The sequence below is a fragment of the Osmia bicornis genome, unplaced genomic scaffold (assembly GCF_907164935.1).
Source record: "Osmia bicornis bicornis unplaced genomic scaffold, iOsmBic2.1, whole genome shotgun sequence".
NCBI lineage: Eukaryota > Metazoa > Arthropoda > Insecta > Hymenoptera > Megachilidae > Osmia > Osmia bicornis.
This window is the reverse complement of record NW_025791076.1, coordinates 13,311-25,296: the sequence shown is the minus strand read 5'-3', so window position 1 is coordinate 25,296 and position 11,986 is coordinate 13,311. Positions and strand designations below refer to the sequence as shown.

General features: G+C 52.1%; 1 protein-coding gene across 1 annotated transcript; it reads right to left on the bottom strand.

Annotated features, from left to right (window-relative positions):
* Positions 1-10,465: 10,465 nt before the first annotated feature.
* On the bottom strand, positions 10,466-11,677 carry LOC123988680. The gene has a single exon (XM_046289432.1). The coding sequence runs from the start codon at positions 11,675-11,677 to the stop codon at positions 10,466-10,468; it is 1,212 nt and encodes a 403-aa protein (XP_046145388.1).
* Positions 11,678-11,986: the final 309 nt, after the last annotated feature.

Here is an 11,986-nt window from a genome sequence, read left to right as displayed (position 1 = left end):
GGGATCGTGCGGAGCATGGCCCTCTATGGTGCGCACATACGGGCGAACGCCATGATGGATTCCAGGCGCAGTCAGCAACTGCTGCGCCGGGCTGAGAGGAGGATAGCCATCAGGATAATCAGAGGTTACCGCACGGTCTGCTACGAGGCGGCCAAAGTCTTCTGGCGTCTGCGTGCCCTTCGTCTGGACGGGATGCCGCCAGAAGAGATGACCGAAGCTGTTACTAGGATTAGGCGCCAGGCCCAGCGCGTAGCCGGGGCGGTCCTTCCAGTGCTCAAGAAATGGAGGGACCGCGGCCACGGAAGGTTCACGTTTAGGACCACACAGGTGCCCACCGGACACGGTTGTTTCGGTGAGTTCCTGCACTGGATCCGGGCGGTGGGGACGGCAGCATGCCATCACTGCGGGGCGGGGCGGGACACCGCGCAACATACCCTGGAACACTGTCCAGCGTTTGCGCGGGCCTGTCACGCCCTGCGGTGCGAAGTTGGTGGTGATCTCTCGCGGGCGGACCTTGTCAGAGAGATGCTCGCCGGCGAGAATCAGTGGAGGGCGTTGACCGATTACTGCGAGACGGTCATCGCCCTGAAGGAGGAAGCGGAGCGGGGTCGGGACCGAACCGACCCCATCCGCAGAAGAAGGAGGGGGCGTCGTCGGGGGACACCCCCTGACGGCGTCACTTGAGGGAGATGGGGCGGTGGGCCGTGAAGATGTTACATACCAGGCCCAGCGCCCCCAACGGGGAGAAGAGGAGGGGGGAGCACCCGCTCCCCCTGAAGAGGAGTTCTATGGGGGGACACCAGTCACCCCCCGTAAGAGGAGCACCGGGGAGGGGCGAACGTCCCTCCCCCAACACCGATCGCGCGGCCCCACGAAACTTATGCGGGGCCGCAGGGCCGCAGGGGGCCGGGGTCCCCATTGCACGCGGCCCGAGGAGTTTGGCACGTAGGGGGCCAAAGCTAGACCCTCCCCCGAGCAAGGCGGCGTCAACGCGCCATGGGTGTTTGTGCCCCGGTGTTGTTCGTCAGAGGTCCCGGGGCCATCCCCAACACCCAGCGTAGGCCACCGTGGGGGTTTTAGCCGGTAAAAATCCGGCACTACCTTCGGTTCCTCCCCAGGGGGGGCTGGTGGCGTCTTCCGAAGATTTCCCCCACGTAAAAAAAAAAAAAAAGGTTAGGTTAGGTTGGATTCCTGCTCCACGGACCTACCTGGATATCCAGGATAGGCGGGGAGGCGATGCCCCAACGCGGCGCGTGGCGGATAGGGGAATGCTCGCCATGCACTTTTCGGTGCGCATGGAGGGTAGGAGCGATAGCTCCCGCGGACCAAACACCAAGGGAAGGAAAGCCCATTCAAACCTCCCCTGTGACTGGGGGATAGAGTACAGACACGGTAACCCCTGCCTGTCGTACAAGGCGACTGAAAGGGGGACGATCGCTGCCGCTGGAATGTCCTCAATGAGAACTTGGGGCGATGCCGGCGGGGTCCTAGAGCTACGGCCTTTGGACTCTGGAAGGTACTACCATGCCGGTAAGGTCCAGGGCTGAGAGGCGATGAAGGTTGCAGCGGCATCGTTGAGTTTTCCAGGGGCCAGGCTGCGTGGCAGTCTGGTGCGGGTAGCGAACCCGGAGTGCCCTAGCAATTATACCGTAATCCAGTGGTCACGTTTCGCTGGAACGGAAGGCTTGCCTTAACCGGCCGGCCTGCGAGGATGACAATCTCTTTAAAAATCCCTAGCCCCAAGCTGCGGCACGCTGTGAGGAGGGTTCCCCTGGAGTTGGCACCAGGGGTGGCTGGTGGGTGCACCAGTCGCTAGCGACCAACCCCAGGGTACCTGGCGACCCCCCGGGTGTATCTGCCTTACCCAGGTAAGGCGGCTCTGCCTGGGCGGACCTAGGATCCGACCTCCTCGTAGGTCGAACATGGAAAATTCTACAAACCAAAAACAAAACGCAGGACGGGACGAAACGATGACAAACCAGGCAAGGGAACCTGACACGGTCAGGTCGGCGAGGGATGAGGAGACGGCGCAGCCGGGGCCCAGGAGGGCCGCGGCTCCAGCTCGGGCCAGAAGGGCGCGACCCATGTCGGCGGGATCCACCAGGGGCAGCAGGGCTTCTTCTGCTGCCTCTGATAGGGGATTCTGGCGACAGCCGGTTGACAGCGAGGAGGAGTCGGATGGGTCGGTGATCTCGGTGCCGCCCACGACCCCCAGCACTTCGGCTGCGGCAAAGAGGGGACGCCCCTATACATCTGGGGACTACGTGGCCCTTGCAGCGAAGAAAGAAGAATTCCTGCGCCTACAGCGGGAGGAGATGGAGCTCCAGGCAACTAGGGAGCTACTGGACGTCGGCGCGGCCCTCCGCCAGCCAAGTCGGTCGGCCCTGAAGCTGAAGGAGGCGGAGGAAATTGCGCGGGAGGTGCGCCACCTCCCCGCGCCAGACCTTGTGGCGCGCGCCATGGAGGGCGCCGTAAAGGTCGTGAAGGTCGCGGGGTGCTCCAAAAACCTGAAGGGCACGTGTGTCCGTGCCTTCAGGGAGGCATCCCGCGACGTGGAGGCTGTCGTAAACGAGCTGGGGCTGAGGGTCGCGCGGCACCGCGACGACCACGAAACGGAGGAGCTCAGGGCCCAATTACAGCTCCGCGACGCCAAAATAGCGTCAACAGGGGAGGAGATTGCGACGCTGCGGCGGGAGCTGGAGGCTCTGCGCGAGAGGCCCCCGGCGGTAGAAGCCCCGGCCGCCCCTGGCACCAGGAAGGCGTCGCGGCCGGCGTCCCCGCTGGAGCAGGAGGCCCGGCCGAAGAGGAGGGCTACCACGTTGGAGGAGACGGAGGACCCCGCCCCGGTGCGTTCACCGTCGCCTGCCGCGACCGCAGGGAGGCGGGCCGTGGACAACCCCACCGAGCACGAGGCCCCGGCCGCTAAGGGGGGCGGGCGTCGGGGACGGCCGCGCTCATGGATGGCATCGCTGCCCTCGTCGCGCGGAGCGTGTCCGACCTCCGGCGGGAGCTCGTCGGGGAGCGGGCTTGGCTCTGCCCCCCGGCGGGCGCCGCCGGGTGCCCCCCTCCTGCAGCCTCCGGACGACAGGGGAGGTGGCAGAGGCAACAGCGCGGGGATCCCACGACATCCGGGGGAACTCCGCAGCCCCAGAAAAAGGGTTCGGGGGCGGCTGGGACTCGCGCGCCTTCCCGCCCTACGGCCTCTTCCGGCTCGTTCGTTGCCGACAGGGTGGTAAAAATCCAGGAGGACCACCGCCAGGAGACCGAGGCGTGGTCCAAGGTGATAGGCCGCAAAGCCAAGAAGGCAGAGGCGGCGAAGAAGAAGGGTGTGGAGATGGCCCCCCTCCGCCGCCGGCGAAGAAGACGGGGGGAGGACGACGCCCGGAACGACAAATCCCCCGGCCGCACGAAAGGAGGGAACCGCGGGGGGCAAGGCGACAAAGGAGGCCACAAAGAAGCCCCGCGTCGCCCGCCCCCCCAAATCCTCGGCGGTCACGCTAACGGTCGCGCCCGGGGCGAAGACCACCTGCTGTGAGGCCATGATCAGGGCCAGACAGGAGGTCGACCTCGCGGAGATCGGCATCACCGATCTCCGGCCCAGGCGCGCGGCCACCGGCGGTCTCGTCCTGGAGATCGCCGGGACGTAGAGGGCAGCAAAGGCGGCGGCCCTGGCTAGCCGCCTCCTCGGCCTGCCCAGCCTTAACGCGTGCCCAGTTAAGATGGGCGAGATCCGCCTCATCGGGCTCTACGATTCGGTCACCCGGTAGGAGGTAGCAGCGGCGGTGGCAACCGGAGGAGCCTGCACCGCGGAGGAGGTCAATGTGGGGCAGATTCGCGCCCCACCCCGTGGCCTGGGTAGGGTCTGGGTGAGGTGCCCCCTCACCGCAGCCAACAAGGTCGTCGACGCGGGGAGGCTGAGGGTTGGCTGGTCCTCAGCATGGGTCGAGGCCCTGGCGGCTCGCCCACTGCAGTGCTACCGCTGCCTGGAGACTGGACATGTCAGGCAGCCGTGTCCCTGCGGGGTCGATCGTTCGGATCGCTGCTTCAACTGCGGCGATCTGGACCATCGAGCCAGTGGTTGTACGGCCCCGCCGCGGTGCCCCCTGTGCACCGATTCAGGGCGGCCCGCGGGGCACAGGATGGGGACCAGAGGATGCCCGTCGGTCTCCGCGAAGAAAGGGCGGAAGAAGTCCGCCAAAAAGACGAGCGCGATGCAGTCCCCGGCTGCATCGCCCACTGGGGTAGCGGGCCCCAGCAACGCAGGAGCAGCTGTGGAGGCAGCGGAGGAGCCGGCGCGCAATGGGGCGTAAGGGTCCTTTCCTGCAGGTCAACATCAACCAATCGGCCGGGGCGCAGGACCTTTTGCTACAAACCCTGGCCCGGTGGTAGATTGAGGTTGCGGTGGTGTCGGAGCCGTACCGCGTACTGGACCGACCCAGCTGGTTCGGCGACGCGGCGTGCTCCGTCGCCATCGTCCTGGGTGGTCGGCACGTTCCCCCGCCCGCCGATGCCTTAGCACGGGGGCGGCGATTCGCGGCCGTTGACTGGGGGGTTGTAGCAGTGATGGGCGTGTACGCGCCGCCCAGCTGGTCCCTGGAGCGGTCCGAGGAGTTCCTGGACCAGCTGGGGGGCGTTGTGGTTAGCTCCCACACCCGGCCGACGTTGGTCCTCAGCACGCCCGGCGCCAGGGGCAGCGCGCCCGAAGGGCTCGAGTCCGCGACCCGGCGAGGGAGGATCTCCTGAGGGGCACATACCAAGTCTTCGTGGTAGCCCTGAGGCAGGCCATCAGGGACGCGAAATCCCGGCGTGGGAGGAGCTCCAGGGCTCTCTGGACGAGGACCCGTGGGGGCGCCCTTACCGGATGGTCATGGGCAAGCTCCGCGCACGGGCGCCCCCGGTCCCGGAGAGCCTGGACCCCCAGCTGCTGACGCGAGTAATAGACACCCTCTTCCACCGTTCCGGGGGAACGTTGCACCTGTCACGGGGACCGGAACACGAAATAAGTGTATACGCACAAACACTCCACTCACGATGTCCCTAATTCCGTAGACAGGAGGAAATTCGGGCAGAGGTTCGGTACAGTACTACTTTTCGGTACATTAAGCCTTTATTCGTGAGGCCACAGGGCCTTTTATACATTTTGGTTTGGTGGAGGGGTCTTATCGGGTCCAAGGGTTGGTGATGCGCAACAAGGCGAGTCCAAGAGTTAGCGGTGAGTGTCAAGACGGGTCCAAGGGTTGGCGGTGAGCAATAGGACGGGTCCAAGATGCGTTGGCGATGACTAGCGATTATCGGGGGGTATGAGGTTCGAGGGTTGACGATGACTAATTGTTATCAGGGTATGACATGCCCCTCTTCTTAGATTCGCTTTGGTCTCTCAAAGCGCACCTGTTTGAGCTTGGGTTTGATGATGATAGGTGTAACTTCTTCTTCCTCTCGTGTGTCCTCAATTTCGATGCTCCGCGATGACTGGGGGACAGGTGGATCTGGTCGTATGTCCGATGTGTTGAAGTTTGAAGTTTGTTTTGTAATAGCTTTGGGGCAACAGATTTTGATACAAAGTTTCTTTGGTATGAGTTTAGAGATGCCGCATTTGTTTAAAGTGTATAATAAACCTAGGGTAAGAGCAATGTATCCTAATATCTGCAAAGTGCTAAGGCCAATTTCCTGCCAAGATTTCAATCGTCTTTGGTTTTTTTGTTGGTCTAACTGCAAATCCATTTGATCTAGTGAAACCTTGTAATCGTTAAAGTTTGGGATCATTTTTGGCACCAGACTGATTTGTTTTTCTAAAAGTTTCAGGTCTTCGTTACTGTAGTTTATCGAAAAGTTCTTAAAGCGGTAGTCGTACTGAACTGTCTTGCCCTGACCTCCCATTTTCATAATGTTATCATTATATCTTAGGATACATTCTTCTTTACTCGCGAGTATCGCGGGTCTGTCGATTGTTATTGTCGTAGATTGTTTACAAAGTGTTTGTACGTTGATTGGTTCTTTCGGGATGACAATAAATTGGTTCTTAGCGTATAACGGTATAAAAATAATGTCATGAATTCTAAATACAGCGGTAGGGCATATATCTAATTCAATTCCCTGATCTAAAATTCGAGACTGACAGTCGCGTGTACCTGTTTTGGAATGACTGGGTTGTGTTCTTTCGCATACAGTAAATGATGTTACTAGTTTACATTTGTCCTTTAAATACTCTGAATCTATGGCAACGTATTGTTCTGCGGATTCTAATATGATGTTATGTTCTATGACTGGGGCTACAAAAATGCTCTGTTGTCTATGTGGGATTGGATAAATCCTATTGATTTCCCATTCTTCGTCTTCTAATAGGGGTACACTAATTTGGTAAATGATTTTGTTATTTATGGTAGCTAAGGTTAACATGCTGATATCTAGTAGAAGTTGGTAGTTTTCTATCTTTGGTTCTATGTGACTGATGAAAAAGTTTTCGGTTATCACTTTAGATAGTTCTAAGAGAAATTGTTCTGGTTTGATGAATTGCGGGTTGATGATACCCTGTTTACCTAACATGATGGCATTATTTAATTCATGAATTTGTTCTAGAGTTTCCGAGATGATGGATTCTATGATTATAAGTTCGCTGGTTATGTGTACTTGTTTATTGGTAGTGTACGCGTTTTTCTTTAGTTCGAATTTAAGTTTGGTGAGTGTTTCCATTTGAGTGCTGTCTAAAATATTTCGGATCATATTGGTTTGGTTAGCTATGATGTGCGTAAGTTTGTTCTGATTGTCGAATAGTTTGTCTATATTTTGATTTATGAGTGTGAGATCGCTGTCGTCTAGGGTTCCGAATAAAGTTTTAGATATTGATCCAACAAAGTTTAGTAATCCGCGTCTATTTTTGGTGTGCATCGAATATGTTAATTGTTTGATCGCTTTGCTGAGTCGTTCACTTTTCCGTGTTAATGTCTCTATATCCGTATGAAATTCACATGTATTGTCACAATATTTTCCTAGTTTGGTAAGTAGTTCGTTAATTTCTGAATCGTGTATCATAATATCCTTTGGATCAATAACTATTACAATTTTAACTTTATTATGATACGTAAAGCAAGTTCCGGTTCTCTCTGAGAAGATGCTTGATGAACCTATCGGTGTTAAGCTTATAGAGTTTGCCATATGAGTACCAATGAGTATGGCTATAATCGTCCTGGAACAAAAGTTTTTAGTCTGTTACCGTGTATTCTTTGTGTTCGTCCATTGTCGTATTCTATCATGTATGTGGGTGGGGAAGTTTCTGTTATCGTCACTGGCCCTAGCCATTCTCTGTCTAATTTGTTAGATTTGTGATCATTATGTACTAGAACCTTGTCGCCAATGTTAAATATTGATTGTGTTCGTATTATTTTGCGGTCTTGGTCGCGTTTATAGCGTGCTTTGTTTCTGTCTAATGTCTGTCGAGCTTTTCTAAGGTATTCATCGTGTCTATTTTTCCAAATTCTAAAAAGTTCTTCTTTGGTCATGGAAGGAGTTGCGGCTATGGTAGATGGCATATTGGCTTTATGACCGAAGGTAAGTTCAAATGGCGTCGTGCCTATTGCTTCGTGTACTGAGGTGTTATATCCCATGCAAATTAAATTTAGGTTTTCGTCCCATTCATTTTGTCGGTCGGATGTACATGTTCGGATCAAGTCTTTTACTGTTGCATGCGTTCTTTCTAATGCTCCGTTAGATTGCGGGTGGAACGAGGTAGTTTTAATGTGTTTAATTTTAAACGCCTGTTCGAAACGCTCCATGAGTTTACATACAAAATTGGTTCCCTGATCAGTTAGAATGTGTTTCGGAGAAGAGAAAATGTATATGTAGTGATTTAGCAAAGCGGGGATAATCGTAGTGGCTTGTTGGTCTTTGAGAGGTATTAGCAAGAGATACTTGGTCAATTGATCTTGTATTGATAGGATGTATTGGTTTTTATTTTTAGTTCTGGGTAGGGGTCCGAATATGTCGAGAGAAATTTTGTCGTTGGGTTCCAATGGCGTGTCTGTAAGAACGGCTTCTTCGCGGGGTCGTATGCGTGTTAATTTTTCTTGTTGACATGTTCGGCATTGCGAAATGAATTCATGAACATCTTTTTCTAATCCGGGCCAATAGTGATTTTCCTGAATTCTCGCTAGTGTTCTATTTTCTCCTAGATGTTGGGTAGTGTCGGCGTTGTGGTTTTCGAGTAGAATCTGATTCTTTTCGTCTTGAGTATATTCTCGAGGTGGTTTGTTGGCAAAGGTTAGCGTGGCGTTGGGAATCGTCGAAATTAAGAAGCGTAGCATAAGTTGGATGTGGATTGTCTCAAGTTGAGTGATCATTGGGTCGTTAATGCCGAATTTAAGGTTCTGATTGTTAGATTTAGAGGTTTCTAACCTCACTAGTTTCCTTAATTCGCGTAACCATTTGCGTTCGTCGAATTCACCTAATGTCTTCTTATTGATTTGTGTCCATTTGGGATTATTGGCTCTGTGTTTTATGGGAGATGGGGTAGGGGTGTGCTTCCAATTTTCATAATCATTGTATAGTTGTTCGTCATTGTCTGAGGATGTACCGGGTGAGGGTGGAGTTAGATCGTTCGTCGTGTCAGCCATTATCTGTTCTGTTATTTCGTCAATGATGGGATAGAGCCGGGACAATGCGTCGGCAGCTTGGTTTTCTTTTCCCTTCTTATACTCGATATCATAATCATACTCCTCTAGTCGGAGTCTCCACCGCATAAGGCGTGAAGACGGGTCTTTAACGTCTTTCAACCATGTGAGTGCTTGATGGTCGGTTTGGATGATAAATTTCCGTCCAAGGAGATATTGCCTTAGTCGTTTGATAGCCCAAACGATAGCCAATAGCTCCTTTTCGGTTGTGCTATAATTTTTTTCAGCCGTGTTGAGAGTTCGGGATATGTAGCAACAGGGGTGTCCGTCTTGGGAAAGGATAGCTCCTAGTCCTTCGTTCGATGCGTCGGTTGTCAAAGTAAATTGTCTCGTAAAGTCGGGGTATTGGAGTACAGGTGCGTTACATAGTTTGTCTTTGAGATTGTCAAAAGCGGTTTGTTGTTCATTGGTCCAATGAAAGGGAGTTTCTTTCTTTGTTAGTTCGATTAGGGGTTTGGCAATTTTAGAGAAATTACGAATAAATTTCCGGTAGTATCCGGCTAGTCCTAGGAATGATTTGATATCTGTTACTGTCTTAGGCTTCTTGAAATTTTTAATTGCTTCTATCTTCTGTGGATTCGGTTTGATTCCTTCGGCGGTTACTAGGTGTCCTAAATATTCAAGTTCTGGTTTGAGAAATTCACACTTATCTGGCTGTAACTTTAATTCTACTTCTCTAAGTCTTTGGAATACGATCGCTAGGTTTCTATTATGTTCTTGAATGGTTGAACCGAAAATTATAATATCGTCCAAATATACAAAGCAATGTTTCCCAATTAAGCCGCGTAATGCGGTGTCCATCATACGTTGAAATGTGCTCGGTGCGTTCTTTAATCCGAAAGGCATTCTGTTAAAGTGAAAGTGTCCATCGGGGGTGGAGAAAGCTGTGTATTTCTTTGATGTAGAGTTCATGGGTATTTGATGGAAGCCTGAGGAAAGGTCTAGTGCGGAGAAGAATTTTGCATTGCCTAAATGTTCCATAATTTCGTCAGTGTTGGGTAAAGGGTATGCGTCTAGGTCAGTCTGTTCATTTAATTTTCTAAAGTCAATTACTATTCTCCATTTACGTTTGCCTGATGCGTCTAATTTCTTAGGTACTACCCATACTGGTGCGTTAAAAGGTGAGTCTGAATCTTCTATTACCTTTTTCTTTAGCATTTCCTCAATTTGTCTATGGATTTCGCTTTTGTGGCATTCTGGAGGTCGGTAGGATTTTACGTTAATTGGTTTGTCAGTTTTGAGAGTGATTGTGTGTTCTGTCAGTTTGGTACATGGCAGTGTGTCGGGATCGAGCGAGAATATATCATGATAGCTGGCCAATATTTTCTCAATGGAGTCTTTATGTTCGGGATCGATATGTTGGGTGCGGAGTTTTGACAAGAGGTTTTGGATTTCAGAAGGGTCGGATTCACATTCTATCTGATCTTTAGTTGAAATTTCTTTCTTACCGGTATTGATGTAGCATATTCGCGTCGCTTGATCGTTTATGTACCGTGTCCGTATAGTGTATGTGTCTGGTGCTACTGCCTTTCCGGGTTCTTCGTGTAGAGAGATGGCGAAGTTATCTAAGACTAAAATTTGGTTGTTAATTTCGTATTCATATTTACGTAGAAATGGTAAGCCAATAATACCGTCTTCCAAGAGAGGAAAGTTGTCAGGAACCACATGGAAAGTGTGGGGTTTGTTAAAGGATATGAGTTCTACTGTCTCGTCAGTCGTATGTTTGTCGCGTCCCATAAAGAAGTTCTTGGCCGTTTCCATTTTGATTTTAGCTGGTATTACGCAGGATCGTTTGATGATATTTATTCCTGCTCCTGTATCCACGAGTAAGCGTCCGTAGTTTCCCATTCCTCGTAATCTTGCTCGGATGTGCTGTAATCCTCCGCTGGTACAGTTGATTCGGGGCAGTCTTCCTTCGTCTCGTCCAACGGACTTTGTTCTTCCTCTACCTTGTTGACACGTCTGGGCGGTATCTTGCCCTGCTGACCCAAGGGAAAATTTCGTGCGTAGCACCTGTCGGCGGTGTGTCCCAACCTGTTACACTTGGTACACTTGAGTTCGGTGCGTAGATGTGGTGGGGTTTGCATATCTGGTCGTCTAAAGCTTGATGTTTGCTGCTGAGTCACTGGGATTGCTGGCCGACGCGGTGGTGGGTTGTTGTTGGCCAGAGGTCGTTTGGTGGCACCGTTCGCGTCTCTCAGCCATTGTTCCTTGTCGGCTGCTAATTGTTGTGCACGTAATAACGTTGTTGGATCGCAAGCTGTCACTATTTGTCCGATTTCTCTACGTAGGTTTAATATGTACGTTCTCACGGCTTCTCTTTCTTCTATGCTGATGGCGATTTTCCTTTCCATCGGCGTTTTATTCTCGTTCTGGGTGGCGTAGAGAAGTTCATTGAGCTGTTGTCGGAAGCGCATATTGTAGGATTGAACGCTCTCTGTTGAGCCTTGTCTAATGCTTTGTAACTTCGTTCGGCTGTTTCCAACGGTGGTGGGTGTAGAGACGTGTTGTCGGAGGCACTCGTAAAGTTTTTCGTACGAGTCGATTCTTATGTATCGTATATTTCGTTTGGCGTGTTCAATTATTTTTTCAATCAGAATCAAATCTAATAGTAGTTCAGGTTCTAAACACCTGGCTCTGGCTTTTCTTACCGAAAGTATGAAATCTTCGACACCTACGTCGTCTCTTCCTCGCAAGGTTTCGACTGTTCTTATGGCGTCGGCGGCTTTCAGTTGTGCGGTCGCTTGTTGGTTCCTGGTGAGGCTCGATATTCTTTCTTCGGGTGGAGCTGATGATCCTTGGTCGTCATCCTCGGGGCAGTCGTGTTTAGCGGCGGGTGTACGTTGTTTAGCAGCTTGATAACCGGGTTGACTGGTGATTGATGTAGCGTCATCTTCCGTTACCGCTATTAGATTTATTTGTGCGGCTAAGCTGCGTATTTCTTCGCCTCGGCTTAGGTTGTCCTTGTCTGCTCGGTCGAGCCGCGCGTTAACGTGGGCGAAATTCTCGTCCATTTTGGAGAGTTTATCCAAAATGAGTTTTAATGTAGAGTCAGACATGGTTGTTAATTCGGCTTCAGTATCGTCGGAGCAAGAGCTGTCTGAGTCTATGATTGACGGTACGTTCCTATAACGTGTGAAGGCCAGTTTTCTTTTACCTGCTTTTCCTGTAGATCGGTCCGTAGATATCACTGTTCCTGGAGAGACGGCTCACGTAGTCCCTTCGTGGTGTCTATACCGTAGTCGTAGTCCTTCGAAGTTTTCTTCCAGTGGATGAGTGGTATCCTGGCAGGATCGCCAAATTGTCACGGGGACCGGAACACG